Source organism: Chlorocebus sabaeus, chromosome 3, assembly GCF_047675955.1.
Source record: "Chlorocebus sabaeus isolate Y175 chromosome 3, mChlSab1.0.hap1, whole genome shotgun sequence".
Taxonomy (NCBI): Eukaryota; Metazoa; Chordata; class Mammalia; order Primates; family Cercopithecidae; genus Chlorocebus; species Chlorocebus sabaeus.
Genome location: NC_132906.1, coordinates 14,343,305 through 14,355,902, shown reverse-complemented (window position 1 = coordinate 14,355,902; position 12,598 = coordinate 14,343,305). Strand labels below are relative to the sequence as shown.

The 12,598-nt window shown below is 37.1% G+C and overlaps 1 protein-coding gene across 4 annotated transcripts in view; it reads right to left on the bottom strand.

The window, feature by feature from the left end:
* NBEA (neurobeachin) overlaps positions 1 to 12,598 on the bottom strand; it is a 731,202-nt gene that overhangs the window by 84,295 nt on the left and 634,309 nt on the right. For all 4 annotated transcript variants that reach the window (XM_073013351.1, XM_073013354.1, XM_073013348.1 and 1 more), the window contains one exon: positions 8,823 to 8,942. In XM_073013351.1, coding sequence (XP_072869452.1) covers positions 8,823 to 8,942 — 120 coding nt within the window. The remainder of the gene's footprint in view (positions 1 to 8,822; positions 8,943 to 12,598) is intronic.

The following is a 12,598-nucleotide window of genomic DNA, read 5'->3' as shown; positions in this document are numbered from 1 at the left end:
AAACACAATACGTTAGCATAATTTATATTCACAATTCCATTATTGAAAAGATTTGTTGTTTTAAAAATATAAACCAAAGAATATGAGGGTTTCATCTCTGGGATTCAACTGGTTATGTGCAAGAAGATGACAATTACTACATTTGTGCTCCGAGGCCAGGAATCACCTTAAATGTTACCTGTGGTCATTCTGTTCTAAAACAGCAAGTAACATTTATTTTGGTAACTTTCTGTGTCTTGGCACTGTTCTAAGTGCTTTACACATATTTTCTTAATCTTCACAACAAGTTTGTGAAGTAGGTATTCTCATTATTCCCACTTTATAGACATGAACACTGAGGTAAAGATCGGGTGGGTAATTTGCTAATGGCTGCACTGCAAATAGGTGGTAAAGCTAAAAATCAAACCCAGATACTTTAAATCCAGGTTTCCTGCTCTTACATTCTGTATTCTGCCTTTTAAAGTAACAGTTCAGTCCTTTTTTTTTTTTTTTTTTTTTTTTAAGATGAAGTCTCACTCTGTCGCCCAGGCTGGAGTGCAATGGCATGATCTCAGCTCACTGCAATCCCACCTCCCAGGTTCAAGCGATTCTTCTGTCTCAGCCTCCCGAGTAGCTGGGACTACAGGCGTGTGTCACCACACCAGGCTAATTTTTGTATTTTTAGTGGAGATGGGGTTTCACCATATTGGCCAGGCTGGTCTCGAACTCTTTACTTCGTGATCTGCCTGCTTCGGCCTCCCAAAGTGCTGGGATTACAGGAGTGAGCCACTGTGCCCGGCCACAACCCAGTCATTCATACGAGTTTACTCTGTTTTAATTTTCTGCAGAGCAATGATAATTTTCTCTATTTATTGCTGTATGCTTGCATGTCTCATCATAATAGAAATCCCAAGAAAGTAGGGACCTTGTCTGTTTTGCTAAAACTGGTGCCTAACATATAATACGTATTCCGTAAATATTTGTGAAATTAAAAATGAATCAAGATTACTATATGTTTACCATATCCTAAATTTCAGGCATTGAAATGTTGATTAAAAACTTTGCAGGCCCTAGATTTCAAAGGGTGTTTCTTTTTTTTTTTTTTTTTGAGATGCAGTTTTGCTCTGTCACCCAGGCTGGAGTGCAGTGGGGCGATCTCGGCTCACTACAACCTCTGCCTCTCAGGTTCAAGCGATTCTCAAGCCTCAGCCTCCTGAGTAGCTGGGATTACAGGTGTGTGCCACCACAGCTGACTAATTTTTGTATTTTTTAGTAGAGACAGGGTTTTGCCACGCTGGCCAGGCTGGTCTCGAACTCTTGATCTCAAGTGATCTGCCTACCTCTGCCTTTCCAACTGCTGCGATGACAGGCATGAGCCACCATATCCGGCTCAAAGCGTATTTCTTAAAGAAGAGGAACCTCACGCTACCAGTGAGTTGAAGATAAAGGGCAGGCAGCAGCACTGGGATTGTCCCTTCTTCTACCAGGGAAGGGCTACTTTATGGACATCAGAATCAAACAGGTCTGAGTTCAAATCCAGACTTCTTGCTAGTCTGGGCAGCTTTCTTAACCTTTTGACAGAAAGTTTCTTGATATGCAACATGGTGGTGATGTCAGCAATGAACTCTTAGGGTAGATGTGAGGATTAAATGAAATAATGTTTACAAAACAATACATTTCAAACTTTATATAAAATATACTCTAGAAGATATTTGGTCTCAATTGTTTTTAGGGGCACAGATCAAAAATATTATTTCTGAGTTTAGAGTTTACCCAGTACCAAAGTGCATCCTGTCATACATTTAAAAAGTTCTGTCACTTTGGATGTTTGTGTTTCAATGAATAGCTATGTAGACAGTTCAGATGATGCAAGTATTTTTAGCAAATATGAGGAAAAAAAATAGCTCACAGCCGTCTGAGTTATGTGAGGCATGCAAAAATTCATCAGGTCCAGAGAGACGTGCGTGTGGGACTTCAGTCACTCACGCCACCTCCTCAACCCAAGCCTGGGGAGCAACTGTTTAAAAAGGAATTTTGTTTCTGACCAGCTGCCTTACCCATTATCTTCATGTTCCTGAAATCGGTGATACAAAGAACAATGTATATCCAATGGCTTATCTTATTTTAATGCAAATTCTTGGTGAGCAATTTAGGACTTACCTCTTCCTTTTTTCTTAAAAATCCATTTATGATTGCTGCTAATCGGAGTGTTTATTCAGGGCTACTTGAATCTATGTTACGGGGTGACCATTCTCAAGCTTTGAGCTCAAACAAACTTTACACTTAATCATATTTTCTGAATATGGTTATTTAAAGTTGACATATATATGGACTAACACATATAACCTAAACTAATCAGATGTATTTTATACATTGCTTGCTCATGAGATTTTGGTTTATGTCTAGATGCACACTCAGACTGTAGAGAATGGTACAAACCAAACTAGTACTTAAAATATTTTTAAAATTGGTAACTCACAGAGTTTTCTCATCGTAACAGTCCTCCCAGCCCATGAGCGAGCCCTTTGGCATCTCCACTTTACTCCTCCCATAAAGAGGTGGAGTCTATTTCCCCTCTCTCTGAATATGGCCTGGCTTGTTTCAACACACAGAATGTGACAAGGTGACACTGCAAGGCTTCTTAGGGCAGCCTGAGTTAAGAGGCCTGGCAGCTTTTGTTTTAGTCCTCTTAGAAGCCAGTCGCCACATGCAATAGTGTGGCTCCCTTGCTAGAGAAACATATGATACAGACAGACATGCCCAGGCAGTTCCTGGCTGTTTCAGCCATCTCAGATGAGGCACAAGACATGTGAGCAAAGCTACTGTGGATTCTGCCGCCCAGTCAAGCTGCCCCACTGTCTCTGTGTGGCTTAGAGGTTAGCTGTCCTTTTTGAGCCTTAACTCTGATTGCAAAATTGTCAATGAATAAATAGTTGTTTTAAGCCTATAGGTTTTGGGGTGATTTGTTACAAAGTAATAAATGACCAAAACAGAAACTGAATCCTCAAAGTAGAGTGCTAAAGTAATAAAAAGAATTTAACACATGATTCTGGCTTGGGATGAGGCAGCAGGCAGAAGTGGGAGGGGTGGTGAGGAGCCTGGTGGGGTCTGGAAGATCAGCAAGTAAGTTGTTATTGGAAGCAGTCCCTCTTAAGTACTGGTGGAAAATTACCATTGTCTTCTGCAAAAATTTCAAAGACAGAAAAAGTACCTAATAAGCATATGCTTCTGACTAAGAAGATTTCCAGGCAGAATGCTGAAAGTGACCAGTGGTTTCATCTAATGCTGTAAGCTATGCAAGAGAGATAAGCTATGCAAGAGAGAGACGAACTCAGGAAGAAACTGTTCAGTTCTGAAGTGGTATTTCAAGAAATAGAAGGGCCTAGAACACTCTCTTCAGTTGACAAAAGATTCTCAAAATAAGACATAGCTTCAAGATGAAGATCAATTCCAAAGTGCTACAAGTAAAATATGGCCATAGAATAAAGCTCAAATCAAAGGTGTGGCTGTAAAACCCTTTTATAAAAGTTAAAATTTCAGGTAATGTTTTTCAGACTTGCTCAGATACACAAGAGTGATTCGCTAGAGAATGGGATTCTTAGGGCATTATAAACAGTATCCTAATTCACAGCTTGAAAGAGAGAATCCTGTTCCAAAAGGATTTGTGAGTATTAGCTTTTTCTAATTTGATACACAGAAAGGCTACACAGTTTTAAAGCTTCTGTACCAACTTGGGCATATGAGGCTTCGGCCCTAACTTTCTACGGTCAGGAAGCATGCAGACAAAGATACTCAGCTGCAAACCATGGTTATTTCTTCTGGAAACAAAAGAATGATTCAGAGGGCAAAGCCAGTGTCCCAGAGGAAGTAACCAAGAGCCATGGAAAATAATGAATTAGGGAGCCAAGCCCAGATAACAGACCTGGGCCCTAATCCATAGACAGTCCCTGTCCCTGCAGTCTGGGTAATCGGCAACTTGTTCCTGGCTGGGTTTCAGAACTGCTATGAACCACTGACTGCTCTGTACCTTCCACATTCTCCCCCTTTTGAATGAAGTATCTACTGAAGTTTAACTGTTCTGTCTTACCACACCACATGTTGGCTGTACATGGGGCAGATAATTTGTCCTTTTAGTTCCCAGGTCTCCAAATTAGGAATTGCTGTGCCTTCTCTGTATCCGGAGCTTACATAGACATTGAGATACCAGGTTTTCAGTCTGATACAAATACTAGGGTGGGACTTGTGGGAAACAAGTTGTGTGTATTTTACATATAGGATGAATGTGAATTTTGACCAGAGAAAGGACTGTGGTAGATTGTCTCCGAAGAAGGGCACAGTAATGTTCCACCCTCAGTGTCCTCTTGAAATATGACTTTGCCACTCATCTCATCAGGAAGTGGAGTCTGTGTCTACTCTCCCTTATTCTGGGCCGGCCCCATGACTTGCTTTGAGCAATACAATGCTGTGGAAGTAACATGATGTGACTTCCAGGCCTAGGCATGAACTGGCCTTGCAGCTCCCATTCTTAAAATCCTCTTGGATATGAAGCATCTTAAATAACTGGATAGACTCTGTGCTAGTACTGGCTTCCTCTTTACTTGACTGAGTGTGAACTTAGGTGACTCACTTGATATTTGTGAACCTCCTTTACAAAATAGGGACAATGACTGCTACCTCATAGGATTGTTTCAAGGACTGTATCAACCAACCAACAAAAAACATGTTTGAAAACTATTCAGTATTATTTCAAAAGATGGGTTTATTTTTAAAATGTGTAAGTGTACTCCTACAGAGGCACATTAGACACTAGACTGCATACTTAAGATAACTGCTGTTCTGCTGACTCTCTTCCCATTGATAAATTTCTATTAATCAGCTTCTCTTTAAGGAAAAAGTCCAAGTAGTTTAAAATTTCCTGAATGAAGAACAGTGCAGGAAAATACCAAATATTACTAAAGAAATGACAAAATGAACATTATAGCAGGCATTTTGTGTCTATAAATGTGATTTCTAGTTTATTTTAGCAGTTACACTAAAACCCCATGGTATACTTAATAGTATTATATACATTCTGTCAAAAAATAAGAACATATCCTCAAATGCAATTTCTAATTTATAAGCTTATGACAAGTTCAAGCTGCTGAGAAATTGGACCTGAAAGTATGTCTTAGAATGATAGAAGACCACTATTAACACTATCATAATTGTATACCTACTGCATCAAATCTGACATTTCAGCTTAATATATTTTGCTGAGAGAGCATACCATTTTATGGCTTCCTAGTGAAATCAAATCCGATCCAGACGTTTTCACTTTTCTAATATAATTCACTGCAAGGTTTTAAAGCTGCCATCTCTTTTCTTCCTTTTTTTTTCAAAAGACTGATGCCCTGGCATTCATTAATTCCACAAGAGCTCATAATGGGTCAATGAGTCAGTGGCGAGCACCTCCATTAACTGTATTAATTTACACTATGTCACCTTAATGACATTTTGTCACAGCTACCTTTTCTGACATCTACATAGCTATTCAAAAAGTAATATAACAACTTTTGAAGGCATTAAGGAAAATTAGTGTAAGAACTTCAGTAAGTTGAATGTCATTGTTACCAAGACTAGGCTAGAGGAAAGAAATTCAAAAAATAATAATAAAGTAAAAACTAACTGATCTGACTCAACTTCAGGGACCTCTCTCCTGAAAGGTCACTTCAGCAGCACTCCTTCTTCCCAGCTTGCGTTCATTAGCACAGGAAGAGACTGACATTAATAGAGACAGATAGAATAAAACCATCTACTGCATCCTAGTTCTCTCCTATATGATTAACTGACTAAGTTAGTAGATATTGCAGAGATACTTGTCTTCTCTGGAAGTGGAAACACACTTCCTTAAAAAATATATCAAATGCTGTGTTTTAACAGCCTAGAAATAAGAAATAAAAACTTTAGGTTTTAACACACAAGTAGCAAAACAAGCACTACTCTTAGCAACATATTTTTATCTGATACATCAGGTTTAATCATGAATTCAGAAGATTCTCAAGTTAGCACTAGTTATTACCCAAAAGTCTGATCTTCTCTTTAACACTCTGGTCATGAGGACCCCAAATTCTGATGCTATAAAGGAGAATATAAATATATTTGACTGGACACACACATACATACACACACACGCGCACACGCACATGCACACGCACATACGCACATGCACACGCACTCACACACATTAAATGAACCATAACAAAGCTAAGATGACTGAGAAACCCTACTTGCAATGGAACCTTCTGCAACTTCAAAGATCTTTTTCAAATCAGTAAGAGAAAGACATGTGACCCAACTGAAAAATGAGCAAAAGACAGGAGTCAGTGTACAGGTCAATAAGTACATGAAAAATGCTCAACTTCACTAAAAAAAAAAAAGCAAACTAAAACAAAGATAACTTAGATTTTCACTTGCCAGACTCACAGAAGCTCCATTGTTTAATACAATAGTGATGATGGGTATAGGGGGTATGGGGAAGGAGGTACCCTTGCACACTGCTGTAAGGGAGTGAATTTTCATCTTTGAGGATGATGGTTTGGCAGTATCTTAAAAAATAAAAAACGTATATTGTCTTTGAGCCATGAGTCCCATTAACAAGAATTAGTCTTTAGGTATATAGAAGGAGTCCATCAGGATGTCTGTGCAAAGATGTTCACTACAGCCTTGTGTTTCACAGTAACAATCAGGGAGAAAGATTCTTCATCAACCAGAGATCACATATATAAATGAGTGTATATATGTAGCATGCTGCCTTTAAAAAGAAAGAGGAAGTCTACATGGCAAGATATCTAAGTCGTATTAACATATAATACGAAAGGTTCACGAGTGGTGGTAAGAGAGCTGAAAACGAGAGCAATCTGTGTAATGCCAACCTGGGGAAATGAGCTTCTCATGAACTAATGAAGTCTTTGGGGGAAAAAAAAAAAGCTGCATGTTTGTGTTCAGTACAGCTGCTTGAGGATAAAAAACAAAAAAACTCCCAAGTTAGTGATATCCACATTGGTCTTTGTTCTGGATGATGTGGCCCCAGGAGCCCCCAAAATACAATTAGTAATAAAATGTAAATGTTTCTGAAAGGGTTTTGAAGAGGAAAATTCCTGGGAGAATTTAGAGGAAAAAGCCTGGTACAGGGCATTGGTTATCAGAGACTGATGGTCTAAAGCATCAATGAAATTCTCAGGCTAGGAAGTGAAATCTAAAACTGTATATAAAAATTAGAATGACTGACCCCAGTATGTGTGTGGGCATGTGAGGGTGGATCTCCAAATTAAGTTGAAAAGCCAATTTTTGTGTATGTGTGTGCAATGATGTCAAATAATAGTGAGCAGGCATTTTCATTTGAAATATGCTGATATAATATGGATATAGCTCTGATTTAAAATATCAATAATCTTAACTGCGATAAGAACCCTTCAATTATAGATAAGAATATTTAATTCACATACAAAATATCTGAGTGCGTTTTATGAACATTGTGTGAATTCTGGATACTACTGTTCAATGGGAGCCTATGGACTCCCATTTTCTGTATTAATTTTCAAAGTGTTATTATATAAGAAACAGATTCCCTCCCTGACTTCACTGGTAACAAATCATTTTAAATGATGGCTTATGGATATTTTAGAGTTTAATTCTCAGCAAAGTTTTAAGATCGTTAGAACTTCAAAGCTTGATATAGTAAGGATGCATATTAAATTCTCTTATTTTTTTACAAAGTAAATATGTTGAATGAATAAATATTCATTTATGTAAAGTTTGACGACAACAAACAAAACACACAGATATGTTACACTCTACTTGGCTCCATTTCCTTTATTTTCTGCTTTGGAAAAACACGGAACAAAACTTGTATTCATCCAATTATAGTTCATTAACACTGAAATTGCCTTTTACAAATGTTTTGCGATAGAGAAGCATAAATATGTAAATGACAATTTTGATTTTAACTCACTAACTTTTGTTGGTTTAAGGCTCTAAATGGAATGATACCATAACATTTTTATACTGAGTGACAGTAATGGGAAAAAAATGTGCCTTAAAGAAAATGAGCTTAAAATAAGAAACACATTTGCCTATGCAATAACCTGGCCATGTAACCTTATTATCAGCAAAAAAATGAGACAAATGAGAGAACAAATATATATTATTGCTTTGAATACAATGTTTTTCTTTTTTAAAACAGGAGCCCATATAAATGAATAACAAATCTTTGTAATTAACAATAGTTAAGCAGTACCAACTGTAAAATTACTCTGCTCTCCGGCTGTTTCTGGATATTGTGTGTGTGTTGGTTTAATCTAATGTGTATTGTTGCATAGTATCCCCAGGCACAGTCAAGTAAAAGCTAAGGCTATATAGAAAAGCCTACATTTTAAATGGGTCTTGTCATTAATGCTTTATTAATTGCCCCAGGCTATGCAAACCCCAAGCCAGGCAAGCTATAACAATATGACACATTAAGGTCAAATCCAATTCCTGCTGTGTTTTATGGAATGGACCAAATATTGAGCTAACAGCAGGAAAGGCAATTTATAGGCTTTTCACATCTCCTGATTATTCGATCTAAATTAGATAGGAATTTTTTGAAATAACGAAAACACCTTCACTGAGTAATAATATAAAATAAATTTCAGTTTATTTTCTGTAATGTTCAAAATTATTTCCTTTAAGGTTACATGTACCATATAATTTTAATATGATGGAACAAAGCTGCAATATAAAACATCTTATACATACCCACTTAAAAAATCAAAATTTCCATATATTTTGAAACTTAACGAATATCAACAAATAAAAGAGCCTACCTTTACATCAGAAGTATCTCTCTGACTAGTTCTCCAAGACCTTGCAACGGACGAGAAGGTTCGATCTGGATGATCAAATTTTCCATCATTTGCATTGAGGAAGAAGGTTGTGAAAGGTTCCTAAGCAAAAAACAGAATCAGAAATTTGACCCCTCTAAACACAGCTGCCCTTGTTCCTGTGTGAAACATGGCTATCTTTAAAACCCTCAAGACGTAGAAGCATAACAGGGTCCTAGAAAGATGCCCCCAAATTAAGGCAGTAGGAGATGCCTGTCTGGGCTTGACTAGGCCAAGGCAGCAGTTGCCAGTCTGCAACTCTGGCAAGTCATTTCACTTCTGGTCTTCTGATCTGTGAAATGTTGGGGTTCCAGTCCTCTATGATTTTCTGAGAAATAATTTTGCATTAGTGACAATTCATAAGTTGGATCTTTCTTTCTAAAAATTAAGGCTATATATATATACACTAACATTGCAATAAGAAAAATCACTCTGATATTGATCACTGCAGTGTGGAATTAGGTACAGAATATCCATCTTAAATTACCTGTGAAAGACTACGAAAGTATTAGTACCACCTTATGGTCTGATGATGTTTTTAAAATGCAAATCCCTGCTTAAAAACCTTCAATAGCTCTTGGGAGTGATTAGGAGAAAGTCTAAAACTACCTAATTTGTTTTACAAGAACCTGAATGATCTGGAACCTGCTTAACTCTTATATCTCACCATTCCTCTCTTCACATTCTAAAATCTTGCCACACTACTCTCACCTCTTGTCCTTTGTATGTGATGTTCCCTAGGCTGGGTACAAACTTACCCATTTATTTCACTATTCTGACCTGGCTAAGTTCTTTTCATGCTTTAAGACTCAGCCATGATGTCATTTTCTCCTGAAAAACTTTCCTTGCGCTACCGCGGATCTCCAGTGTGCTCAAATTGCAACCTGTATTTCCTCAAACAGCACTGAAACATTTATCACACTGGTTTTAAGTGATTGTTAATCTGTCTATATTCCTCACTATGAGTAGGTTCCGTAGGTATCTTATTCATTTTTTTATCTCCAACACTTAGAACAACTCCGGGTACGTAGAAGTTGCTCGATATATAATCTGTTGAATGAAGAATAAAGTAAGTACAAATGACAGTAGATAAATCAGACTTTTTTGTATTCTGTGACTATTATCTTTGGATAACACAGTGACTGCCATCCAGCACATGTCCCTATGGCAGAAAATCTAGGAATAACTTTATTGCAATGTCCTAATGCATTTAATTTTAATGCTTTTTCTGTAATTCTTAAGTTGGGAGTTCTCTTGCTGGGAGTTCTTAGGTTGTTCTTATGTTTTTGATGTCATTAAATTTGCTTCCAAGTTTAAAAGGATTGAATAACATTCATTCTTGCTAAGGATTTCTTAACTACAATTATAGCAAAGATAGATACATATTTCCTTTTCCCTGCTTTAATTCTTCTCTCTCAAGTCTAGAATGAATGATATGTCATTCCCAGGTTCAATAATGCTAAGAAACCTACATGACATTTTCCAAAATATTTTAGTCCTTTTTTTTTAATACGTAATCTCTGTTCATTCCTTTGCATACTTTAAACATACAAGGGGTACATACTCTGTCCCCTTAAACTCCCCCTCTTGCCACTAACCTTAAGGGCTGGCTGTTGGGGTAAAGGGCAACAAATACTGATCTTCCTCAATATTTCCCTGAAATTTAGTATGGCCAGATGTCATCGATTTTGTAAACTTGTAATATGCTGCCACTATTTTATGTTCAGTGTTGGATGAGAGAAAAGGGTGATGAAAGAGATAAGATCAAGAATGATAAAACAATATAGAAGTAAGGGGGACAGTATTGATTCACCTGAAAATAAGATATGCATCTAAGAAGTCCATATTGCTGTTTAGGATTTTAAGTGATATGAGAAATAAATAAATGTTAGTGAAATTAAGTTAGAAAAAAATTATATGACAAGTCTTTCACTAATTTATTTGCTTTTTAGATGTTTAATTCACTATCAAAAATAAGGTAGTGAAAACAATCTGTCACTAAATTATATTAATTAAAATGAGGATATAAAAATTCTAGATGTAGCAATGGTAAACTGAATGAAATATGACAGATTTAAGTTCGAATCTCGGTGGAACTATTTCTCTGTCTTGGGCAAGCTTACTTAACCTCAAGTAACTGTGTCAAGAAACTGTCTCCATTCCTTCATCTGTGTAAACTGGGAATGACAATACCTTGGACGAATTATGGGATTAAATAAGATTAAATGAAATAACATAGAGAAAGCCTGATGTATCTTACCTGACAGAGTTATAAAAATGACTACCAGCTTTATGCACTATGCCAAGTATTCGCTGTCGGACTTCCCACCAGACTGCCAGCTCCTCTAAGGCCTCATCTGCCTCTCTATCCTCAGCCCCAAGCACAGCACACGGCTCATCATGCTTAATAAATGTTTGTCAAATACACCTAAACACACAATGTATTGTTGGGAGATGGGAGTATGGTGGGTGAGAGTAAGATACGGGTTTTCTTTTCAGTTCTTAACTACTAGTAGGTTTGACCAAACAGTTGTATCTTCAGAACCCACTTTGTTATTGCAGGATGCTGATGGAAGGCATTTAATTTTCACGTAGGTAGTGAGGCAGAGATTAATTTAGAGGGATCAGGCTTGTCTCTAGGTTTTTTAACCTATTAAACAGATGTGAGTGAAAACCCATTTATACATGCAAAGCTGTACTTACCATCAGCCGCTAAAAGCTGATCTCCACCTCAACCTAAATTACAAAATCCTGTCTAGTTTTCAACTCTTAACAAAGACATGCCAAGAATAGCACAGATGGGCTTAGTGAAAAGAAATCTGAAATTAAAGAATTATATTTATTTCTAGTAACAAAGTTATGAATGAAGCTGGTGGCACCTAAAAGCAGAGAATATTGAATTCCACATTTCAGTGTTTTAAGTAGCTTTTAAAAAGATCTGATTAACAACTGTTTTAGGGTCACATACTACATTACTGATGTATATTCTCATTATTCCTGAAGGCCTCCAGTTGCTACAGTGGTAGAGTACTAATAGAAATTGATAACCTATTTGTTTATAAGTATTGATCTTCCAAGCTCTGATTACCGTAGAGATTGCTTTCTTCCATGTGTTTCCCTTTTACCTTCAAGGCACAATGCAAAGCCTTTCTTTTTCGTTTGACCCATGTCTGAATAACATAGAGGATCAGGTGCTATATTAAGCTTGAATAACTTTTATATTTATTTGCCTACCACCTGTCAACTGAGCCATTTTCCATGTGTACTTCAATAGATTGGACATTTTACCATTATATTAGAAAAGTTTCAGGCATGGGAGATAAAATGTATAAATGAATAAATATTAAACAGTAATTTCAGAAATTGCAATTCTGGAACTCATTAGGCTTTAAAAAGTTCAGGTTAGGTCCTGCAATATAAATGGCCAATGGCAGACTTTCTTCTTCTAATTACACCCACTCCAACATCATTTCATATCTTTCAATCCTTTTTCAGTGATGGAAAACTAACTCACCTGGCCTGCACTGGAAGTACCTGTCCTTCTGTATTCTATCATACCCCTTAGTCCCGTCTGAAGACACTAACAGTCTTTCTTGCTTTTGGATGATTACAGATCAACTAATTCCATCATGGGCAACTAATGCTGTTTCCCTGCCGCCTCTTCTCTTGTACTCAACTTCTTCATTCTTCCGTCTTACATGATTTTTGCTTAGTCATCT